General features: G+C 38.2%; 1 protein-coding gene across 1 annotated transcript in view; it reads right to left on the bottom strand.

Moving 5' to 3' along the window:
* The window catches only part of COMMD1 (copper metabolism domain containing 1), a 148,927-nt gene that overhangs the window by 66,443 nt on the left and 57,240 nt on the right, over positions 1-25,244 (bottom strand). The window contains exon 2 of the mRNA XM_082672583.1: positions 18,099-18,380. Within this exon, the coding sequence (XP_082528709.1) occupies positions 18,099-18,380 (282 nt within the window). The remainder of the gene's footprint in view (positions 1-18,098; positions 18,381-25,244) is intronic.

Below are 25,244 nucleotides of genomic sequence, written 5' to 3'. Positions count from 1 at the left end.
AACGCAGCCAAAAATAAATTAATCAAACAAATTTTTTTAAAAAAGAATATATAAAGAACTCTTAAAACTCAACAACAAAAAAGACAACCTATAGGGTTGTTTTGTGTTTTTTTTGTTTTTTTTTTTGTTTTTTTGCTGTATGCGGACCTCTCACTGTTGTGGCCTCTCCCGTTGCGGAGCACGGGCTCCGGCCACGCAGGCTCAGCAGCCACGCAGGCTCAGCGGCCATGGCTCACCGGCCTAGCCGCTCCGCAGCATGTGGGATCCTCCCGGTCCGGGGCACGAACCCGTGTCCCCTGCATCGGCAGGCAGACTCTCAACCACTGTGCCACCAGGGAAGCCCCAACCTATAGTTTTTTAAAGTATGAATGCCTTTAAGCATATAGCAGTCTTTTCTTTTCTTTTTTTCTTTTTTTGCTGCGCTGGGTCTTCAGTGTGGCACACGAGCTCTTTATTGCAGGCTTCTCTCTAGTTGCAGAGCATGGGCTTCTCTAGTTGTGGCATGCGTGCTCCAGAGCACACAGGCTCTGTAGTTGCAGCGTGCGGGCTTAGTTGCCCCACAGCATGTGGAATCTTAGTTCCCCGACCAGGTATTAAACCTGCATCCCCTGCGTTGGAAGGCAGATTCTTAACAACTGGACCACCAGGGAAGTCCCTAGCACTCTTTTCTACAGGAGTTATTTCTACACTCACACTTTATGGCCACAGAGGGCAAGCTATAAGATATGTTCTTCAACTTTGCTTCCATGGTGGTGTTTTCATCCTTCAGCTTAATAGAAAGGCTAATGTCATAAACTTTATGATATAAAGGTACTGATCTCCTTGACTCAAAGAGTTTATATGAAGAGGAAAATGGAAACTTTCCACTGAATTCAGCATGTAAAGTAAGTGAGGCAGTGCTATCGTCAATACTTCTCCAATCTTGTACTCTTCATTTCTCCAATCCATCACTGACTCCCTCCCAGCCTGCCTCCCTCACACTCTTTATTCACTTGCCCACTAAAGGTCCACAATTCTCAAAGTTCTGCTCTTGGCCTTCATTCTGCTCCTCAATAACTTCTTAAATTCCATGGCCACTGAATAAATGCTCATGACTCCTAGACCTTTCTTTTTGCCAAGTCTACACCACTGAAACCCAGACCCAAATTTCCAAATTCCTAATAAACATCTCAAGAATGGTTTAACAAAAGGAGCCAGAACTTGTTGGTTTTGAAGATTCTCAGTCTTTCCAGATGCAAACAATATTAAAGTAAGAAATGGCTTCCAAGAAAAGTTCAAATCCAAGGCATTGCCAAGAATACATGGTCCAAAAGACAAGGCTGAGAGTATAGCTATAAAATTCTTTGTTACAGCCTCAGAAAGCTCTAAGATGGTGACTCTGAGTACTATTCAGTTAGACAAAAGATCTTCTAAAGATTTAAAATGTATGACTCACAGAGTCTTTTAATCAAACACTAGAGTTTCTAACATGCTAAAAGCCATTGTCCCTTAGCAGAATCCTAAAACAGAAAATGGCTTATCTCACATAGAGAGTTCTGGGTGTGGCTTTTACCTAATGGAGTGAGCTCAAATAAGATTTACAGGAGTGCCATAAAGTTGTTAAGAGAATTATACAGGCAGAAAAATCACCCATCTGGACTGAAAGGAGCAGAAAGAGTACAAAATGAAGAGTCCTTTAGGTGTCCAAACATCTACAAGCAGGAAATAGGTAGAAGAAACTACACAGCTGCAAATGCAGGCTACCTTTCATAGAAAAGGAAAGAGAATGCAGAGTGTAGAAGTAAAAGCCCAAGAGATGGCGCTAAGAGCCATGGAGAGTTACTCCCAGACTTTAAATTCTAATCAAGGAATTACCAGCCTATGCCCTACGAATTTTAGAAGTGGTATGAAGTAATGACACCTTTGTGCCAACATCTTCCCTCTCCTTGAACAAGAGTACCTATAGTGGTTAACTTCTTCTTACTCAACCATTGCATTTTGGGTGTTTGCAGAGCAGATAATTTGCCTCCTTAGTTTCACAGGTCTTCAGACAGAGAGGCAATGGACCCAAAGGGCTAAAATTAAGGAACTACATCTAAGAAGCCTCATCCAAACCTAGACTTGATTTAGATGACAACATCCTGGACTATAAGCTGATGCTATAAAGGAGAGACTTTTGCAGGATATTGGGAGAGGGTGAGTGTATTTTACAGGTGAGAGGAGTGTCAATAATTTTGGCTAGAAAGTGAACTGTGGTGGTTTGAAATATGTTCACAAATTCTTTGACACCTCCCTCAAAAGGTAGAGCCTAATTCCCCTCCCCTGGAGTGTGACTCACTTCTAACAATAAGAAAAAAAAAAGTGACTTGCAAAGAATAGAGTAGGGAAAGGGAAAAATATTAACTTTACAATGGAAAAACCTGGTAAATGCTACTACCTTAACATGTGATAAAGATTAACATCAACAGTGATGCCATGTGTACTGCATTTATCCCCTAATATGGTGTGACAAGAAAGGCACTTCACCTCTGTTGAATTCTTTTCCAAAACCCACAACCCCAGTCTAACCATGAGAAAAACAACAAACAAGCCCAGATTGAGGGAAATTATACAGGATATCTAGTCAGTACTCTTCAAGACTGTTATGGTCATGAAAAAGAAGGAAAGATGAGAGACTGTCACAGATTAGAGGAAACTGGGGAGAAATGCAATTTAGTTTATTTAGCAATTCAGTGGTACTCTGGATTGGATCCTAGAATAGAGAGGAAAAATAAACGGAAAAACTAGTGAAATACAAATAAAATCTGTAGTTTAGTTAGTAACAATATATCAGTGTTAGTTTCTTATTTTTACACATATACCATGATAATGTAAAATGTTAACAGGGAAAACTGGATGAGTATAAGGGAACTCGTAGTATCTTTGCAACATCTGTATAAATCTAAAATTATTCAAAAATAAAGTTAACCTAAAGCCAGAAAAAAAAAATCATACCTATTTCAGAGAGTTGGTAAGAGAACTGAGTCAATGCATAAAATATGTTTAGAACAGTACCTGGAACACGGTGAGGATATAATAAATAATAGCTATAGTTATTCTGATATTTAACACTCAGCATGTATTTGCTAAACAGATGAAAACTAAAACATACAATAACAAGACAACAAGAGCTAACTTCATTAATTTCATACTTGATATACTGCTCTATCCCTCATTATTTCCCAGCAAAAATAAACTGTGACATATATTTACTTTTTTTTTTTTTTTTTAAAGCATAAGTAATGGTGTTTAAGTCAGAGACTAGGTCATACAAGGCACTGTGGCTTCCTGCTTACTTTTTCTCTCTTGGATCATCCACTGTGGAAAAAACCAGTTGCTATGTTACTTAGTGGCCAACAAAAAGAAAGGAATTCAGGCCTCTTCCGACAGCCATGAGTGAGCCTGGAGGCAGATCCTCCAGTCCCAGTCAAGCCGTGGGATGGCTACACCTTGGCCGACACCTAGTGCAACTCATGGGGGACCCTAAGCTAGAATCACTTACCTAAGCTGCTCCCAAATTCCTATCGCAATTCCTATGTGAGATAATAAATGTTTGTTGTTTTTTAAGCCCCTAATATTCGGGGTAATTTGTTATGCAGTAGCAGATAACTAACACATGGATTCTCTCCCTCATCAATTCATCCAAAAATTTATCAAACACCTACTTTAATATTTTGAGGCTATAAGGGATACATATATTAATGATAAATTGTAGGCTTCTTGGGAATCCCCTGGTGGTCCAGTGGTTAGGACTCCCACGCATGCGTTTGATCCCTGGTCGGGGAACTAACATGCTGCACAGTGCAGCCAAAAAAATACATACATATATATATATATATATATATATATATATATACACACACACACACACACACACACACATATACATATATATCGGCTTCTTGAAGGCATAAACTAACAAGGCACTGTAGTGGACATACACTGGTTTTGTTTGTCCAATATACCTAATTCCTTTGGGAAACTACTCCTCACCTATTCCCTGTAGTATCAGCTGTCAATCTGTACCTTACCTTACCCCTGGTTAAAGAGCTGGGCAAATACTGCAAGTTTCAATTACCCTAATTCCTGTAAACAGTGACTTCTCCATGGGTAGCTATGTGACCTAAGCAGGGTAAATAAGAATTTCAGCCTTTAGTCAATATATATACGTTGGGAAGAGAGAAGTACCTCTTTCCACTGGTATTGCAAAGCTGAAAAGGTAAGTCTGGGCTTGACAGCCATCATTTTACCTCCACAAGGAGTAAGTTTGTTTACAGAATGACATGAACAGAGTCAGAGAGAGCCAAGAGGTATCTGAAGCCAAGAACCACTTTTGGGCTTCCTAAGTACATAACCTGCTAATCTCCTTTTTTTTTTGCTTAAGTTAGACACTAATGTAGGTGCTTTGTTTTTCATTTTAAATCTAAGTTGTATGAAATGCCAAAGAAAGGTTCAAATATCCTGAGAATTCAGATTATCTGATCCAGCTGAGATAACTAGGGAGGAATTCATGGCAAAGATAATCAGTAATATGAACTCTAAAGAAGAGAGAGAATTTAACCAAGTGAAAATGGGGATGGATAAAGAACATTCCAAGTAGCAACAGAAAAGGATATGCATGTATGGAAAATACAGTCCCTCTTGGTAGGACTGTACAATATAAATAGGTGATAGAGCATGGAAACCTTAAATTCTATTCCTAGAGGGCTAAGCTGTTTTTTCTAGACTAAGGGAATGTGTGAGGGGGAGTTATCTATCATAGGATAACTGGTCAAACTCACTTTGTTTTTTTGTTTAATTTTTTAATTTTTATTTATTTTTGGCTGTGTTGGGTCTTTGTTGCTGCGCACGGGCTTTCTCTAGTTGCGGGAGCAGGGGCTACTCTTCGTTGCAGTGTGTGGGCTGCTCATTGCGGTGGCTTCTCTTGTCATGGAGCATGGGCTCTAGGCACGCAGGCTTCAGTAGTTGTGGCATGTGGGCTCAGTACTTGTGGCTCGCGGGCTCTAGAGTGCAGGCTCAGTAGTTCTGGTGCACGGGCTTAGTTGCTCCGCAGCCTGTGGGATCTTCCTGGACCAGGGCTCAAACCCATGTCCCCTGCATTGGCAGGTGGATTCTTAACCACTGCACCACCAGGGAAGTCCCAAACTCACTTTGTGATCAATGTTGTTTGGATGTCACCACTCAATTAGCTATGCACTCATGAGCTTTATCATAATTCAGTTCTTGTTTCTCTACTATAACCACAGACTATTAAATGACTTATTAAAATTCAGATATACTTCCACTATTATTGACTTCCTCTAATCTACTTAAGTTAATAACCCTGACAATGAAAAGGATGTTGAACTTATTTGGCAGTTAATCTGAGCTCATTCCTAGTGACTACCACTCATTATTAAGTGTCACCTGTAACTTGGGTGATAATACTGAGCTCTCTTTAATTACAGACAGAGCTATCTAGAAAGTTCAGAAACATGATAAAACTGAAACTTAGCTTCTAAATTCAAATGTCCCACCTTCTGTTCCCTCAACTGAGAAATCATTTTTAAAAAATCCATTCAGGGGGCTTCCCTGGTGGCGCAGTGGTTGAGAGTCTGCCTGCCGATGCAGGGGACGCGGGTTCGTGCCCCGGTCCGGGAGGATCCCACGTGCCGCAGAGCGGCTGGGCCCGTGAGCCATGGCCGCTGAGCCTGCGCATCCGGAGCCTGTGCTCCACAACAGGAGAGGCCACAGCAGTGAGAGGCCCGCGTACCACAAAAAAAAAAAAAAAAAAAAAAAAAAAGCATTGAAATTCTGAGACAATGCTACAAAATGGATGAATCTTAAGACATTATGCAAAGCAAAATAAGCCAGACACAAAAGGGCAATTATTGTGTGATTCCACTTACATGAGGTACCTTAGTAGAACAGGCAAATTCAAAGACACAGAAGGTAGACAGAGATTACCAGGGGCCAGAGAGAGGTGACAATGGGGAGTTATTGTTTAATGCGTGCAGAATTCCTGTTTGGGATAATAAAAAAGTTCTAGACATAGAGAGTGGTGATGGTTACACAACGCTGTGAATATACTTAATACCACTGAACTATACACTTAAAAATGGTTAAATGGTAAATTTTATGTATGTATAGTTTACATAATAAAAAAAAGTGCTAAGAATGGTCTTGGGTCAGAGGCCTTCATCTTGGCAGTAGAGCAGCAGCATACATGGAATGAAGCCCACAGCCCACCAGCCAGTACACAAATACTACACAAACACAAGCCGTTTCAACATTTCTGGGCAGGATACACTGTCACCCTGAGTTTAGCACAAAAATTGTTTCCAAATCCTCTTAAGGCTTGGTTTCCTGGCTTCCTCTCAAGCACCCCAACTGTCCACAAGAATAGAACCAAAGAGCCTGAATGGTAATAATCTGAAAGAAGTCCAACACCAGGGGCTGCCTATTGGCAGGATATTAGTCAGAAGCCAAGGACTTCAGCTGTGCTAAAGCCCTGTTCTCACAGGTGCAACGAGTTTGCAAAGACAAACACTCATATCTCTACCTCTTTAAATCTTTATATTGAAGCATAATATACATACAGAAAAGGGTACATCATAAGAAACAATGACTTTTTTTAAAGCCTGTTAGGTAAAATTTAAGCTCAATAATCTCAAACGCATCTTTCATAAACTGGGGGTTTTTAAATAAAATTACTTCAGCACAAAAGCATTTTCTTAACTGCCAAATGTTAATTTCTTTTGATTTACTTTTTTCCCCAGTGGGAAGGGCTGGGGAAAAACTTAAGTTGTGTATTAGATGGCCAATTTACCAATAAGACTGTTAAACAAAGACTAGAGTTACCAATTTACACTAACATATTCATGCAAAAAAGTTATCCCCACTTCCTCACTTTCTTTCACTTTCTACATCCCTTCCAACACATCCCAAAGCAACTCATCTACAATACATTAAAATGTTTCTTCTATCTGCTCACTTCTCTCCACATTGACTGTTAAAATGATCTCCATCTTCCTGGCTAATATTATATTACCTGGACCAGTACCATAGTGCCCTCTAAGCGTTCTCTTGGCTTCACTTTTTTCCCTTTTGGCACAATAATGGTTTGTATTATCTCTGGGCGTGCCATTTTTTTTTTAATTTATTGTATTTATTTATTTTTGGCTGCATTGCTGTGTGTGGGCTTTCTCTAGTTGCGGCGAGCGGGGGCTACTCTTCCTTGCGGTGCATGGGTTTCTCTCATTGCAGTGGTTTCTCTTGCTGCGGAGCACGGGCTCTAGGTGTGCGGGCTTCAGTAGTTGTGGCACACGAGCTCCAGAGTGCAGGCTCAGTAGTTGTGGCGCACGGGCTTAGTTGCTCCGTGGCATGTGGGATCTTCCCAGACCAGGGATTGAACACGTGTCCCCTGCATTGGCAGGCAGATTCTTAACCACTGCGTCACCAGGGAAGGCCCTGGGCTTGCCAAATTTTGAAACATGTTACAATAAAATTTAAAAAGGAAGGAGATTGTCATAATTGTGGAAAAGAGGTAAAAATGTGGAATGAAGATTGTCAGAAGTCCACGTAACCCCATTTTGAAGTGGAGTATTAATTTTGGCTCTGTTCATTCTGTATACCTAACCTGCTAACAGAATGAAGGATTAAGTTTTGGGGTTTTTCTGTTTTTACCTTGAGATCCCGTTTTACCTAACTACTACCACACAGAGATTTGTAAGCAAAAGAGAATAGCTTTTAATGTGCAAAAAAACAGTTCCAACCATAGTGATTTTTTTTAATGAGTTCTCAGTATCATGGCTTCACTCTTGATTATATTATTCATCCTTCACACATGAATCAGGGATCCTATGAGGACATAAATCACATTGCATCAGTCCCTTGTACGAAGCCCTCCAATGGTTTCCTATTATACTTAGAATAAAAATTCAGATTTCCTACCAAGGCCAACTTCTTGCCTTTGCTGTTCCCTCTGCATGTATTTTGTGCTCTCAGATCAGCTTGCCTCCTTAGAGAAGACTTCCCTCTCTCAAACGAAAGCAAAAGCCCTTTTTTAAAGGCTTTTAAATAATTTTTTAGATCTCCAGTGAGTCTGATGCCCAGTGATGCTGAGAACCACTGTAGTAAATGAGTCTTGCTTTTGCTTACAATGATTTTTCTGCCAATTTACTTCTTGGTACCTGTTACCACCTGTGGTTTAAGAAACTGGAAAACCAACAAGTAGGAAGAAGAGGAAGGAAAGAAGGAAGGGAGGGAGGGAGGGAGGAGAAAGAAAGAGAGACGAAGAGAGGAAGGGAGGGAGGGAGAGGGAGGGAAGGAGAGAGGGGGAGAGGGAGGGAAGGAGGGAGGGAGGGAGGAAGAAAGAGAAGGAGAGAAAGAAAGAGAGAGGGAGAGAGGGAGAGAGGGAGGAGGAAGGGAGGAAAGAAGGGAAGAAAGGAAGGAAGGAAAGAAGGAAGGAAGGAAGGAAGGAAAGGAAGGGAGGAAGGGAGAAAGGGAAGGACAACCTGTACTAATCCAGTGCCAAAGGTCACACCTATGTGCTAAACACAAGGGTTATGTTCATAAACTCTAGAGAAGTCATACTACCTGTACCAACTTTTTTGTTTTTCTTAGTTCATGACATTTAACTCTGAATCAGAGTTGAAATCAGAGAAACCAAATGCAAATGTACCTCCTTAGAGCTGCCTTCCTCAGCTTCCTGGGTAAAGAGAGCCATTTCGTCTTCTGAGCTTTGATAAGGCTCTTCAGTCTCTGATACACTTTCTTACACTAATTACTACTGTTTTTTGTTTACTGTCAGCTCCTTAGGATAAGAGACTTGGCCATATTGTTCACTGATACATCCTCAACACCTACACAGTGCATGATACATGGTAGATGCTTAGTAAAATAGTGAATTATATGATTCATTTATTCATTCAACAACTATTTCCTGAATATCATGTGCCAAGCAGCATCCTAGACTTTGAGAATACAGCTGTGAACAAAACAGCAATAATCCTCACCCCATTACATGCTAATGTGGAGCACAGACAAGATTAATAATTATAATAAAATATACAGCATGGTAGATAGTAATAAGTGCCAAGAAGAAAAAACAAAGCAGAAAAAACTAATCTATGATGATAAAAGGTAGATCAGTGGTTGTCTAGGAACTGTGCTGGAGAGAGATGGATTGTACAGGGGAAGAAGGAGACTTTTAAGGGATGATGAACACATTCTGTCACTTGACTGCCATGGTGGTTTCACAAGTGTATATACCAGCCAAAATTAATCAAATTGGACACTTCAAATGGATACAGTTTATTGTATGGAAATTATAGCTCAATAAAGTTTTCAAAAATTAAAGCAGAAAGTGGAGGACTGAACTTTTAGAGAGGTGGTCAGTGAAAGCATTATTGAGAAGATGAATTTTTTTTTTTTTTTTTTCCGGTACGCGGGCCTCTCACTGTTGTGGCCTCTCCCGTTGCAGAACACAGGCTCCGGACGCACAGGCCCAGCGGCCATGGCTCACGGGCCCAGCCGCTCCACGGCATGTGGGATCTTCCCGGACCGGGGCACGAACCCATGTCCCCGGCATCGGCAGGCGGACTCTCCACCACTGCGCCACCAGGGAAGCCCCCGAGAAGATGAATTTTTTTAAAAAGACCTCAGGAAAGTGAAAAGGATAACTCTACAAATATCTGAGTGAAGACCAATCCAGAGAGAGGGAACAGCAAATGCACAGACCCTAAAGAGGGAGCACGCTTAGCATGATCCATGAATCAGCAATCAGCATGGGTCTAGCTAGCTATAGCAGACTGAGCAAGGGAGAAAGCTATTAATTTGACTGTGAAACGAAGCCCCTAGAGTGAGATGAGAGCCATGAATACATTAACTGACTTAGGCTTTAACACAGTCACTCTGTTGACACATTGCTGTGTGTTGAGAATAGGCTAAAGAGCAGATGCAGAGAGGTCAGTTAGGAGGATGTTATTATAATCTAGGAGAGAAGTAATGGTAATCTGAACAGAGTAGAGGGAAGTAGTGAAAAGTAATCAAATTAAACCCAACAAGATTTGATGATGGACTAGATGTGGGCATGAGAAAAAGAGGATATGAACCGGAACAATGGAGGTACCACTGACTGAGATGATAAAAAATATAGGAGGAACAAATATGGGAGGCAAAGAAGGAACTTAGTCTGGGGCATATTCAATTTTTTGATACCTTTTTCACATTTAAATAGAGTTCTCAAGTATGTCATAAGTATATACCTGGAATTTAAGGGAGAAATCCAGTTTAGAGATATAAATTTGGGAGTTGTTAGGCTATAGAAGTATTTAAATCCATAGAACTGGGACTTCCCTGGTGGCGCAGTGGTTAAGAATCCGCCTCCCGATGCAGGGGGCACAGGTTCAAGCCCTGGACATGCCGCAGAGCAATAAAGCCCGTGTGCCACAACTACTGAGCCTGCCCTCTAGAACCCAAGAGCCACAGCTACTGAAGCCCACGCACCTAGAGCCTGTGCTCCACTACAAGAGAAGCCACCGCAATGAGAAGCCCACGCACCGCAACAAAGAGTAGCCCCCACCTGCCGTAACTAGAGAAAGCCCGCACGCAGCAATGAAGACCCAATGTAGCCAAAAATAAATTAATTAAAACAAACAAAAAACTAAATGAGATCACCTAGGAAGTGTGTTGGAGATAGGGAAGAAAACAGGACCAAAGACTTAAGCCCAGGGACACTCCAACATTGAGAAGTGGGGTGAATGAGAAAGAACCAGCAAAAAAAAGAGATATGAAAAGGGAAAAAAAAGGAACGGACTAGAAAATTAGGGGGAAAATTAGGCAAATGTGTCATGGAAGACAAGTATTTCAAAGAAAAGAGAAGTCAAGTATGTCAAATGTTGACTCATGGATCAAGTCTCAAAAGGCTGTAATTTAAGACCAAAATAAATGCAAAATCGTTATATAAATTTTTGAACAGAGGCTTGGTTAAGAAAACCAAGCACATTAATAGTAGAGCATTCTAATCTTAATACATCAAAAATATTAAGTACCACTTATTATTACACAATTCTTACATAAAACATACCCCCAAATGTCTACTTTTTAATGGGTAAATTATCAACTACTGAAAAGTTCTGATTTTAATTGTTTCAAAACTAGATGACCACTTACATTTTTTTCCCCACTGGCTATTACCTATTCTCTGTTATGAAATATTCATTCTAATTAGTAACGTTGAAAGTTTTTTAGCATCTTTTTCTCTTTTGTAAAACATTTCCTTCTGTACAAGGTATTTTTTGTAAATAGCTAATTCAGAGTTAGTCAGAATTTAAATATTAAGTTGTGGATCTCCATGTTTGTTTTTTAGCAAAAATGAACACAATGAAAATCACAATGGCTTTCGAGGAGGACCAAATTTTTTATTCTATTTATTTTCTGTGTTGTTATAGACTTTAGGCACTGTCCTTCTACAAATTGTATCTTGGAACTCTAAGTTTAGGACCACGACTTTAGAAAACAAACTATTATGAAACACAACTTTGAGCTACAAAAATGGGTTGACCCATTCAGAATTAAAGTTTAAATAAACTCAATGTTCAAAACCTGATATAAAATGGAAAATTCCTTTATTTAAAAAATAAGTGGGACTTCCCTGGTGGCGCAGTGGCTAGGACTCCGCACTCCCAATGCAGGGGGCCTGGGTTCGATCCCTAGTCAGGGAACTAGATCCCACATTCATGCCGCAACTAAGAGTTTGCATGCCGCAGCTTAGGAGTCCGCCTGCAGCAACTAAGAACCAGTGCAACCAAATAAATAAATAAATATTTTTAAAAAAGTATTCTAAACTGATTTAAGCATCCTCAAGCTGTTAAATTTCATCAATCCGTACTGACAAAGGGTGGTTTGTTTATTAGATTAGCTTGACTGATTTCTCTGGAGGCTTTCCTTTATTACATTGTTAAAAGTGAAAATCCAACCTTAAAAACAAGAATTATCAGAAATAGACCAAGCATTATAGCGTGTATAACCAAATAAGATTATCTAAACTTTCCTCCATAGCTATTGAGAATAAAGCAACATGATCTCAAAATGGTAAGTGTTAATAAAATAAAATGGCATTTTATTTACTCTCTATATCCCATCTTTACAAACTTTCCCATATATTGGTACACATATAAATGTATGTATGTAAGAGAGAAAGGGCATGAGAAAGAGAATGTGCTTTAAATTTTCCTTCTTCTATGACACAAAGCAGGGAGTTGTGGTGGCTCTGCTCCGGCTTATGAAGCTACAATGCTATACGTAAGAGAGCTCAGCATAAACTGATTATTAATCATAGGTTTTAGCAGGTTCTTATTCCTTACCACCAGAATTATACAAGGAGATCAGTGTACCTTGTTGTAGAAGGAATTGTGGAAATTAAAAATAAGTGATTACTTTCTTTTGAGATTAGATGTTTACCTATGTTTTGGACAAAATGCTAGCCTTTTACTCCAGAGCCTAACCTGTCTTGATCCTAGAAATCAGAGTGTGTCTACCATTGTATATACTCTTTTTTTTTTTAACCATTGCATATAGTCTCTTGATATGTGATATTCTCTTATCTAACTGCTTGAAAATGACAGAATTGAGCATATGATGAGTTGGCCAGAAAAAAATTATATCAGTAAAGGTATCTATCTTCTTCCCTGTGTCTGCTGAAAACACAACCCCAAACTAGAAGAGTTCTGGTACACTAAAACGTAAGACTAGAAAAGGCAATAACATTATTCATTGTTTTAAAAAGACAATATGGACTTCCCTGGTGGTCCAGTGGGTAAGACTCTGCACTCCCAATGCAGGGGGCCTGGGTTCGATCCCTGGTTGGGGAACTAGATCCCATATGCATGCCGCAACTAAGAGTTTGCATGCCACAATTAAAGATCCTGTGTGCCGCAACTAAGACCAGTGCAGCCAAAATAAATAAATACTAAAAAAAATAAAAATAAAAAAGACAATAAAGAAAAAGAGATTTATATTTCAGGATCTCTACAGGCAGGGAATCTCTAAATGCTTATGAAAGAACAATTCAGCAGAAGAAAGAAGAAGTAATTTACTACTAAATGGTTTAGCACAGAAGCTGTGGCTAAATGTTTCCTCACAAAATATCTTACTGGTTTTGAAAAACAGGAAGTCACAAAAGAAAAACCAACACGTCTTTATAAAATGCCAAAATTCAGTCTCAAAAAAAGAGAAATAACCATGTATGAGACTCTACTAAGCATATAAATTATCTCCCCAAAAGTTACTGTTTAAAAAAAGAACACACTCTATGAAAATTTCTATTTAAGTTCCAGGAAAGGAAAACAGTGGTATTAATGAAGTAAGCAGAACAATAAAACTTTCCTAAAGACACATGCCAGATTCCAACAGTCCTCAAGGATTAGGTCCCTCAGTGATTTATGATCAAATATGAAAGGATCTCAATTATACGAGTAAAACACTGATGTTCTTCCCTTTGGACATGAAATGTTCACCGCAGAGTTTTCTGTGTACTTTTATAACAGAATTCATGTTTTATTCTTGCAAAAATTGTATTTCTGTTGAAGAAAAACATTCACTACAAGAAAGGTATTTAGGTCACTAGTGCATAGTCATTTTCTCTAGCTTTACATATTTCCATAAATATATACTGCCTTAGTTACTTCTCTATTACTTTGGCTTCCTCATATCCCAAAGGCATTATATATTGTGGTTAATAAGAAAAAAAAGTTAATGCATGCACTTGGCTGCCAATTGTCAAATGCACTTTTTGGACCAAAGAAAGAAGTAATGCAGACAAACTGAGCAGGAGAGAGAAATTTAAATAGAGAGGAAAAGACAGAAAAAACGTACCACATCTAGTGTCTGAATAAATAGTCCCCAAGCACTTCACAAATTATGGCAAGTAGAAGTAATATGCCAACATATACTGAATTCTCACTGTAAAAATTTAATACCAAGCTATATTAACATTTCAAATCAGAGTAGTTGGCACCTTTAACATAGTGGTTCTCAACCTTGGATGAATACTGAAATCACCAGTTTTTAGTTGTTGTGTTCTTTTTTTTTTTGGCCACGCTGCGTGGCATGTAGGATCTTAGTTCCCCGACCAGGGATCGAACCCATGTCCCCTGCAGTAGAAGCATGGAGTCTTAACCACTGGAACACCAGGTAAGTCCCCCCACCCTTGTTTTTTTTTTTAAATCACCAGTTTTAAAGAATACTGATGCCCAGGTCCCATCCCCACAGATTCTTACTTAATTGGTCTGAAGTATGTCCAGAGCATGAAAATTTTTAAAGCTCCAAAAGTGATTCTTATGTGTAGCCATGATTGAGAACCACTGATTTAAAATGACATAAATTGAAGACAGTAATTTAGTTGTTGGGGTACATGGACACACACACCCCAGAGTTCAAAAACCTTGGTCATTCTTCTTAGAAGCAACCTCTTAATATCCTAGAATCATTAATTCTCTCACAAGCTCATCCAATGACAGCAGTGTAAAAATAACTTTGCCTTTGTTGTCTATACGTGTTCTAAAAACTGGTAAGTTGATTTAGTAGAGTATTTCATAAATAACATTCACCTAGAAGCTGACAGCAGTACTAACCAAGGATCCAGGCCTCACAAAAACATTTCCGGTAGGATCTGGGTTGTATATTTATTTTACTGCCAGCCTAGGTTCTATTACAGTTTACTTTCTTTACAACTTTTCTTGATTTAAGAATATATTTGCGTTCAAAGGATTTTGTGGGTTAAAGTGCATTTTCAATCATTTTCACAGTGACCATTTTCTTCACAACTTTGAAGTATAAGTAATGTACAATAAACTGCATATCTAAAGCATGCAATTTCATAAGTTTTGACATACATATATTTACATCCATAAAACAGCTACCACAATGAACATAAACATTTTTTTCACACTTAAAAATTTTCACTCTGTAATCTAATCTATCCCTCCTTCTACTCTTATGCCCAGGCATCTGCTTTCTGTCACTATAGATTACGTTGCATTTTCTAGGATTTTATATGAGTAGAATCATACATTATGTTAAAAAAAGTTTTTATCTGGCTTACTTCACTCAGCAAATGATTTTGAGATTCAACCATTTTGTTGCGTATATCAAAAGTTCTTTCCTTCTTATTGCTGAGTGATATTCCTATCAACACTCATGATTACCACACTGTATAACCAACATGTTTTATAACCAACATGTTTTCTTGGCATAGACTATTGTGAGAAGCTAACAAAAGCTCCTAGATGTTGGTATCAATGGTTTTTGGAAAAACTAAGTCTGGTGATCCCCATTTTATTTTTTTTAATTTAATTTTATTTTATTATTTATTTGTTTGTTTGTTTGTTTGTTTATTTATGGTTGCATTGGGTCTTTGTTGCTGCACTCGGGCTTTCTCTAGTTGCAGAGAGCGGTGGCTACTCTTCGTTGCGGTTGATGGGCCTCTCACTGTGGTGGCTTCTCTTGTTGCGGAGCATGGGTTCTAGGCCCACGGGCTTCAGTAGTTGTGGCTCGCGGGCTCTAGAGCACAGACTCAGTAGCTGTGGTGCATGGGCTTAGTTACTCCGCGGCATGTGGTATCTTCCTGGGCCAGGGCTCAAACCCGTGTCCCCTGCATTGGCAGGCAGATTCCCAACCACTGCGCCACCAGGGAAGCCCCGATCCCCATTTTAGTTCTCACTTTACCACTTATCAGCTATGTCTGAAGCAAGTCACTTCTCTGTCACATACACCTTCTCTGGTAAATGAGGATATACTACCTCACCTATGTAATTCACCTTAGATGAGTACTTAAGGACTCTCTGACTTCTAAGACCTATTGATTCTATTGAAATAGGTAAACCTTCTAGAAAGATAGGAGTGCCCATCTGTTTATATACTGTCTGTGGCTGCTTTTGAGCTGCACCAAGAATGATGAGTACTTGTGACAGAAACTGTAGAGCTGTCAAGCATAAAATATCTGTCCTCTCAAAAAAAAGTTTACCAACTTGTTCTAAGTAATCATGAAATGTTCCTGAAGCTAGCTAAAAAATCATGTGTAGTGATGTTTAGATTTACTGATTGACAAAAACACATTCTACTGTTCTAAAAAAAAATGTTTTTCCTTGTTACTTTAGCTAAAAAAATGAAAGAAAAACCATAGGAACTTAAAAATAGATATTTAAGGGCTTTTCTGGTGGCGCAGTGGTTGGGGGTCCGCCTGCCGATGCGGGGGATGCGGGTTCGTGCCCTGGTCCAGGAGGGTCCCGCGTGCCACGGGGCAGCTGGGCCTGTGGGCCGTGGCCGCTGGGCCTGCGCGTCCGGGGCCTGTGCTCCACCACGGGAGAGGCCACGGCAGTGAGAGGCCCCCATACCGTAAAAAAATAGATTTTTAAAATTCCTGTGTCAGTACCCAATATATTCAGATGGTATATAAGTTACTAAAATCAAAAGGCACATTATAAACCCCAGTTCAAGAAATATTAGGAAAATATTGAGTTAAAGAAATACTATAATAGTTTTCTAGGAAAGTCAAAGTAGATATGTATGTTTTCATATTCCTGCCCAAATGATAAATACTTGACAAAATCACTACTGCCAGAATAAAAAATGAACAGCCTATAAAAATGGCTGGTGAAACTTAGATATCCAAGAATACTTTCTGCACCTTCTGTCAGATTTTTGGTCTAGGAATAATAGGAGGAAGGCTGTATAACACAGTGGTTAAGAAAATGGACTTTAGGATCAGAGAAACCAAAGTCAGTAAAGGCTATTAGCACTACTGTAAAATAACTGAATAAAAGGTCCTCATAATATATTTTGAAAAAGAACAATTTTTTAAAAGGAATTATCTTTTAAATTAAAATTAAAGTCATTAGGGAACTACAAATACTGGAAAAACCCTAAGCAACTCAAGAAGAGATTATGTGAGGAAACCTGCCAGCTAAAAAAATGCACTCATTATTAGAAGAAAAGATATAAATTTCTATTATAGGATGTAATAGAACCACTTATTTGATTATTTATCTGAAAATAAATCTGGTTAGCTAATTCAGTGATCTGGGTTTTCTCTTCCTAATTACAAGTTGCTGCTTTTTTTTCCCCAAAAGACATATACCAGGTCATTAAAAGTCTGATCTGGCAGTCATCTGGAGTACAAACTGAAGACTTCAAAGAAAAACCATGTAGATGTCCACTATAATGACATTGGAAACTGCAAGGAAAGCAGTACTGTTTTGTAAATAATCAAGATCAATTAAAAACAATTTGTAGGCTCAAGGACAGAAATAGTATACTTTAGGGTCTTTAGGAACAACACAATGTTGTAATTAAAATACAATGCTGGGACTTCCCTGGTGGTGCAGTGGTTAAGAGTCCACCTGCCAGTGCATGGGACACAGGTTCGAGCCCTGGCCCAGGAAGATCCCACATGCCGCAGAGCCACTGAGCCTGCGAGCCACAACTACTGAAGCCCGCATGCCTAGAGCCCGTGCTCCGCAACAAGAGAAGCCACCGCAATGAGAAGCCCGCACACCGCAACGAAGAGTAGCCCCCGCTCACCACAATTAGAAAAAGCCCGCACGCAGCAGTGAAGAGCCAATGCAGCCAAAAATAAATAAATAAAAATAAATAAATTTATATTAAAAAAATACATTGCCTCCTATACCTGAATGCCTATAAAGATGGGTTTTGTGAGATAGGTTTGTTCTATGTTGTTTAATCTCAATTCCTTGTCTTTACTTAGCGTCTTTATCATTGCCTTGGAGATTCTGACCAAACGCCACGAACTCAGATCTAACCAAAAGGGAACAGTGGCCAACTTCTGTGCAATCACCTTATTGACCCACTTTGTTCTTTTGAGATAGCTGCCGGAGGCTGGTTTTCAGACTCTATCCACAGTTGGGAATATCCAAACTTTCAGATGATTCTATCTTTGAAAAGGGATTCTGAAAACCAGAATCTTTTCGTGTTATCATTATCTCTGCAAACAAAGACTGTTACATAAAATCATTCTGAATGTATGGCTAATACGTAATGGAAAAATACAGTTTACAAAGGGAAATTGAAATTGAACTCACCTGTCCACTTTTCCCTATTTCCAGCTCCATTATGGCAACAGGAGTGTGCAGTTGAGCTGAGTGTCTTGACTGCGATTTGCCATCAACTCTCCAGCTCAAGCCCCGAAGCCCACTGTCCCAGCGGCTCTGGTTCATGAGGCTCTCTCGGATTTTTGTCTTATGGCTCTTCCAGAATTTGGAAATGACAGCAGCTTGGTCAGATGTGATCCCGCCTTGCTTTTTGGTTTGAGCAGTCAAGAATGCTTCCAGCTGGTTGAAATCCATGTCTGCAGATGCAATAGACTATAATGACAGAAAAAATAACAGATATGAATTTGGTAGATAACTAGAAAAAGATGCATCTTAACTACAGATCACATTTTGAGTGATTCTTAATCACTGAATAAGCTTTCAAAAAGGGTCATCAAAAGACAGTAATGAGAATAAGCGCTTCATAAATACAAAAATATTCCCTTTGAAAATACTGAATATCAGAAAAGCTATTGTGAAAAATTCCACGTTGGAAATTCCCTGGCGATCCAGTGGACAGGACTCCATGCTCTCACTGCCTAGGGCCCAGGTTCAATCCACAGTAGGGGAACTAAGATCCCACAAGCCCCGTGACATGGCCAAAAAAAAAAAAAAATCCGTGTCACTCAAATTCTCTATCAATAACTAGAATCTATAAATATCCAGTTCCATGATGAGGAAATAATAAAATATAAATAAAGTTAAAATGTAAAAATAATAAAACAAGAGAATAAAATGAATTAGTGCTCTGATGAAATCTTACATAATTTCACAGTGCCTTATAGCCAGGCTTGGTTTGATATACTATAACTGGGTAATGCCTTGTCCATACGAAGTACTAAGTAAATTTTGTTAAGTGAATGAATTAGTTTAGTTTTATAGCCCATCTTCAACCAAACAGCCAATAATACTACAATATCCAATAATACTACTCTGTAACTGTATACTACTTTATTCTTTTCCATAAATTTTCAAACCTTAATTGCCATTGCTGTTCTGAGAACAGTAAGCAGCTAAACTGAAGCGGGAAATCATCAAAGGGCTGGGGCAATGGAGCCCTGAATAGGTCAGTGATGGTTAATGATTTGGTCTCCGAACAAGCTTTCCCCTGCCTGGACATGAGGATTGATATGAGCTCCAAACCAAACTATCATAGTACCTCCTTTCTCTGGGCACAATGATTGATCCAAATTAATCTCCCAATTTAGGAGGAGAAGTGGTCTTGTCTCCTGAGGTCATGGTACCAGAAGAACATGAGACTGGAGGGCTGCAGACAGACATCTTTGATCTTTTGGCAAAAGCCTGATTGCAATAAAATAGAATGAAGCCAAGCAGAGATGAGAGTGGGTTCTAATGGAGTGATACCCTGTTCTGTAATCCCCAAGGCCTTGGTTCCTGCAGACCTTTCTTCAACTCTGTATGTTATCTCGACATCTTTTCCACCTGTAGGCACCAAAAACTCCCGTTTACTATTCAGGATAATTTAAGCTGTATTCCTATCATTTGGAACCAAGAGTCCTGCCTACACTTGAGCAGTAGCAGTGAGAACAGAGGAATGTAAAGGTAGACAGTGTACAGGTGGAGTATAGGTAGAATAGGTGGAAGGGAGGCTGAAAGACAAACATGCTGTCTTTCATTCCTCCATTAATATGAAAAAGTTGTACGATAAATATTACAACATAGATTAAACAACATAAATTAAAGATATTTCACATTACATCACATTACAATTCAACAAATGTTTACTGAATATCTGCCTATTTACCAGGTTTTGGGTAGGAGGACCCAAAATCTCTGGCTATGCCACTCAACAGAAACATTAATTTGTATAATATATTATAATTAAATAAAATTATTTCTACCGGCACTTTGCTTCACACTATCACATCACAACACAGGTGATGTGTATCATTCTTTTCCTCAAAGCATATTAAGAAATCTATTCTGGGGCTTCCCTGGTGGCACAGTGGTTGAGAGTCCGCCTGCCAATGCAGGGGACACGGGTTCATGCCCTGGTCCGGGAAGAACCCACATGCCGTGGAGCAGCTAGGCCCGTGAGCCATGGCCGCTGAGCCTGCGCGTCCGGAGCCTGTGCTCCGCAACAGGAGAGGCCATAACAGTGAGGGGCCCACGTACCGCAAAAAAAAAAAAAAAAAGAAATCTATTCTGATTTAACTTCACTTGTGACAGAAGTTATTTTGGTTGGGTTCCAGTCAATAATATCTTGAACTGGGGTCAATTCATCCAAAAAAGGTGTTACCGTCTCTGTAACATATTCTTCTTTTTACTTGCTCAACTCTTTAAAAATGTAAAAACCATTCTTAGCTAATGGGCTATACAAAAATAGTGTGTCCTGCAGGATGTAGTTTGCCAACCCCTGCTCAAGAACATCCTACAAAACAAACTGACACATGTCCTACATGACTTGGCAATGTCCCATCTAACATTATGTGGAACCTGTTTATAATTACCTGGGCCTAGAAATTAATCTTTTTCTTTTTACATAAAAAAATATTTTTTGGCACAGTTTTAATAAGCTCTAAATTTTCCAGGAATGCAACTAATACAGCTTGTATCAATATTTTAGTTTGGTCAGAACTTTACAAATAAGTTGTTGAGCATTTTGGAAAATCTCATTACCAGTGGCAATACCATTCACATTTTGATTTCTGAACTACCAAAACAACACATCTATATATGTCTGAGAATCACTACAAGAAAAACTCCTGCTGAAAGATTTGGTCTCTTTTTCAGATGAGGATATACAAGAAACTCATTGACTTGAACAGTCTTTCTGAGATTGTTAAGCAGATTACTTCCATCAGTATTTAGCTGGGAGTCGAGGCTGAATCACTACTGCAGATGCTTAAATCAACTATTTTAATAAATTGATTATCAGTTGTTTAAAGGGGAAAAAAAAAGGAAGGAGCAAGGGTGGGTGGGAGGAAAGTAGATGTGGCTATAAAACTGCAACATGAGGGATCTTAGTGGTGATGGAAAGCTCTGTATCTTGACTGTACCGATGTTAATATAGTGGTTGTGATATTATACTACAGTTTTGCAGTACGTTATCGTTAGGGGGAATCAATAAAAAATACAATGGTATCTCTTTGTATTATTTCTTATAGCTGCATGTGAATCTACAATTATCTCTAAATAAAAATCTTAATTAAAAAAAGAAACCTACATCAGGCCTATTTCTTGCTCTAAATATAAGTTCTTTAAGAGGGCAGAGACCTTGCCTCTCTTGTTTAATATTTAACCCCTGGAGCCTCGCACAGTGACTGGCATATAGTAGGTGATCAGCAAATATATAATGAATGAGTGAATAGTTGGATGAGCATGAAATCTGGAATCCCCCCCCAAAAAAACTAGTACTGTACTCACTTGATCTTGGGAAAGTCATTTAGTCTTGTTGTACCTCAATTTCCCCATTTATAATATGTAGATATAATATAGAATATGGTTATTTTAAAACTTGGCTCCAAAATTCTTTGACCCTTCTCCCACAAAGAGTTAAGGGTCTATGTCCTATTCCCTAGAATATGGGCTGTGTGAGTGTTTGATCATGGCAATTCCAACTATATGACATTCTGGAAAAGTCAAAACTATGGAGACAGTAAAAAGATCAGTGGTTGCCAGGAGTTCAGAGGGAGGAAGGGAGAGATGAATAGGTGGAACACAAGGGATATTTTAGGCAGTGAAACAATTCTGTATAGTGTACAAAATCTGATACCAAATGGTGGACACACATAACTAAACATTTGTGTAGAAAGAATATACAAACAGAATGTACAAGACAAAGAGTGAATTCTAACGTAAACCGTGGATTTTAGTTAATAATGTAATCAACACAGGCTCCTCAACTGTAACAAATGTACCACACTAATGCAAGATGTTCATAATAGGGGAAATTGCTTGGGAGCAGAGAGCAAGGGAGTATATGTTAACTCTCTGCACTTTCCATTCAATTCTTCTGTAAACCAAAAACCGTTCTTAAAATAAAGTATATTAAAAAAAAAACCCAAAAACTAGTGATAGATACAAAAACATGCATAAATTTTAGATATTATGCTGAATTTTAAAAGTTAGATACATCGAGTATATACTGTGTGATTCAATTTATGTTATGTTCTAGAACAAGCAAAACTAATCTATGATAACAGAAACCAGAAAAGTGGTACCTAAGGCAGAGGTGGGGCTGACTGGGAAGAGGAATGAGGGAACTTTCTGTGGTGATGATAGGATGATAAGATGATGATAGAAGTGTGGATTACACAGGTATATACATTTCTCAAAAACTCAAACTGAATACTTAAGTACTATCATATAAATTATACTCAATTTTTTTAAAAAGCAAAAAATAACTTCTTACAAAAAAGATACCATTTTTTAAAGTTACAAATTCAAATGAAATACTGAGATTTTGTAAAGTATATAACTGACAGAAGAGTAGTATGCAGAATATATAAAGAACTCCTTGAAATCAAAAAAACCTAACAGCTAAAAATTTGACCAAAAATATGAGCAGACTATTCATAGAAAGGGAAATTTAATAATAAATCAATCAATAAAAATATGCTCAACATAACTAATAATAAAGAAAATGTAAACTAATACCATTTCCCTTCCATTAAACTGGCAAAAAGTAAAATGCCCCACAATATTAAAAACTGTTTCTTTACTTCCTCACCAACAATTCTCATATACTGTTGTGGGAACAGAACATTTTTGAAGAGCAATTTTGCATTATCTTTCAAAATTTAAGATGTACATATTCTAGAACTCAGCAACTCTTCTGCAATGGAAAAAACTTAGAGGAACTCTTATACCTATGCACTAGGAGTCCTATGCAGGAATGGTTATTGCAACAATGTTGGTAATAGTAACAAATTAGAATCAACTCCAATGTCTGGAACAACAAAAACAAAAATGGTTAGTGACATTCAAACCATGGACTAACACACAGTAAATGAATTAGAATTATATCTATCAACATGGAAAAGCACAAACACATAATGCCGAACAACAATAACAAAAAAGACAACTGCACACAAATATATAAAGTATGATACTATTTATATGCAATATTATAAGATAAAAAAATACTATAAATTTAAAATACGTATGTAGTAAAAATGTAAAATTATGCATGAGATTGATAAACACCTAATGCAGGCCAGAGGTTACTTCAAAGGACAAGGAGAATGAAATCTGAGAGGCATATAGAGGGCTCTAGTAGTATCTACAATTTTTTTAATGTTTTTAATAAAACTAACTTTAGAACAGATGTACAGAAAACTTATGAAGATAGTACAGATTCAATATACCACACACTCAATTTCCTAGGTTATTAACATCTTACATTAGTAAAGTCACACTTGTGACAATTAGTGAATCAATATGGATAACACTATTATTAACCATAGTCTATATGTTATTCATATTTCCTTAGTTTTTACCTAATGTGCTTTTTATGTTCCAGGATCCCATCCAAGTTACACTACATTTAGTCATCATGTCTCCTTAAGTTTCCCTCGGCTATGACAGTTTCTCAAACTTTTCTTGTTTTTGATAACCTTGACAGTTTTGAGGAGTACTGGTCAGGTACTTTGTAGAATGTCCCTCAGTTTGGATATGCCTCATGTTTTTCTCACGGTTAGACTGGGGTTATAGGTTTTGGGAGAAAGACCAGAGGTGAACTGCCATTCTCATCATACCACATCAAGGGTACATGCTATCAACATGGCTTACTACTGCTAATGGAAACTAGCTGAGGTAGTGTTTTTCAGGTTTCTCCACTGTAAAATAACTCTTTTCTCCCCCTTTTCTATAATCTACTCTTTGTTGGGAAGTCACCATGAGCAGCCCACACTTAAAGAATAGGAAGTTACGCTCCACCTCCTTAGAGGCAAAGTATCTATATAAATTATTTGGAATTCTTCTTCTGTGTAGGTCAATAATGTTTTAAAATATCCAAAAAAGAAAGAAATAATAAAGATCAGAGCAGAAATAAATGAAATAGAGACTAAAACAAAACAAAACAAAAACAAAAAGATCAGTGAAACTAGGAGCTGGTTCTTTGAAAAGATATACAAAATTGATAAACCTTTAGCCAGACTCATCAGGAAAAAAAAGAGAGAGGGCCTAAATAAATAAAATCAGAAATGAACAAGGAGAAGTTACAAAGGATCATAAGAGATTACAACAAGCAAGTATATACCAATAAAATGAACAACTTAGAAAAAATGGATAAAGTCCTAGAAATGTATAATCTCCCAAGACTGAATTAGGAAAAAACATAAAATATGTACAGACCAATTACCAGTAATGAAATTGAATCAGTAATTAAAAAACAAAACAAGCAAAAAAACTTCCAATAAACAAAAGTCTAGGACCAGAAGCCTTCATAAGTGAAATCTACTAAACGTTTAAAGAGTTAATGCCTATCTTCAAACTATTCCAAAATAGATTGAAGAGGAAGGAATGATTCTGAACTCATTCTCTGAGGCCAGCATCATCCTGATACAAAACCAGACACAGACACTGCAAAAAAAGAGAAAATTACAGGCCAGTATCACTGATAAACATAGATGCAAAAATTCTCAACAAATATTAGCAAACCAAATTCAACAATATGTTTAAAGGATCATACATCATGATCAAGTGGGATTTAACCCAGGGATGCAAGTATGGTTCAAATCTGAAAATCAATTAATGTGATACACCACATTAACAAATTGGAGAATAAAAATCCTATGATCATCTCAATAGATGCATAAAAAGCTTTTGACAAAATTCAACATCGATTTATGATAAAAACTCTCAACAAAGTGGGTACAGAGGGAACATACCTCACCATAATAAAAGTCACATGTGACAAACCTGCAGCCAACATTATACTCAACGGTGAAAAGCTGAAAGCATTTCCTCTAAGATCAGGAACAAGACAAGGATGCCCACTCTCGTCACTGTTATTCAACATTGTACTGGAAGTCCCAGCCACAGAAATCAAACGAGAAAAAAAAATAAAAGGAATCCGAATTAGAAGGGAAGAAGTAAAACTGTCACCATTTGCAGATGATATACTATATATAGAAAATCCTAAAGATACCACCAAAAAACTATTAGAACTAA

Source organism: Grampus griseus (genome assembly GCF_964374135.1).
Source record: "Grampus griseus genome assembly, chromosome: 15".
NCBI classification, from domain to species: Eukaryota; Metazoa; Chordata; class Mammalia; order Artiodactyla; family Delphinidae; genus Grampus; species Grampus griseus.
Note: the sequence above shows the minus strand (reverse complement) of the source record. Positions and strands in the feature narration are given on the sequence as shown.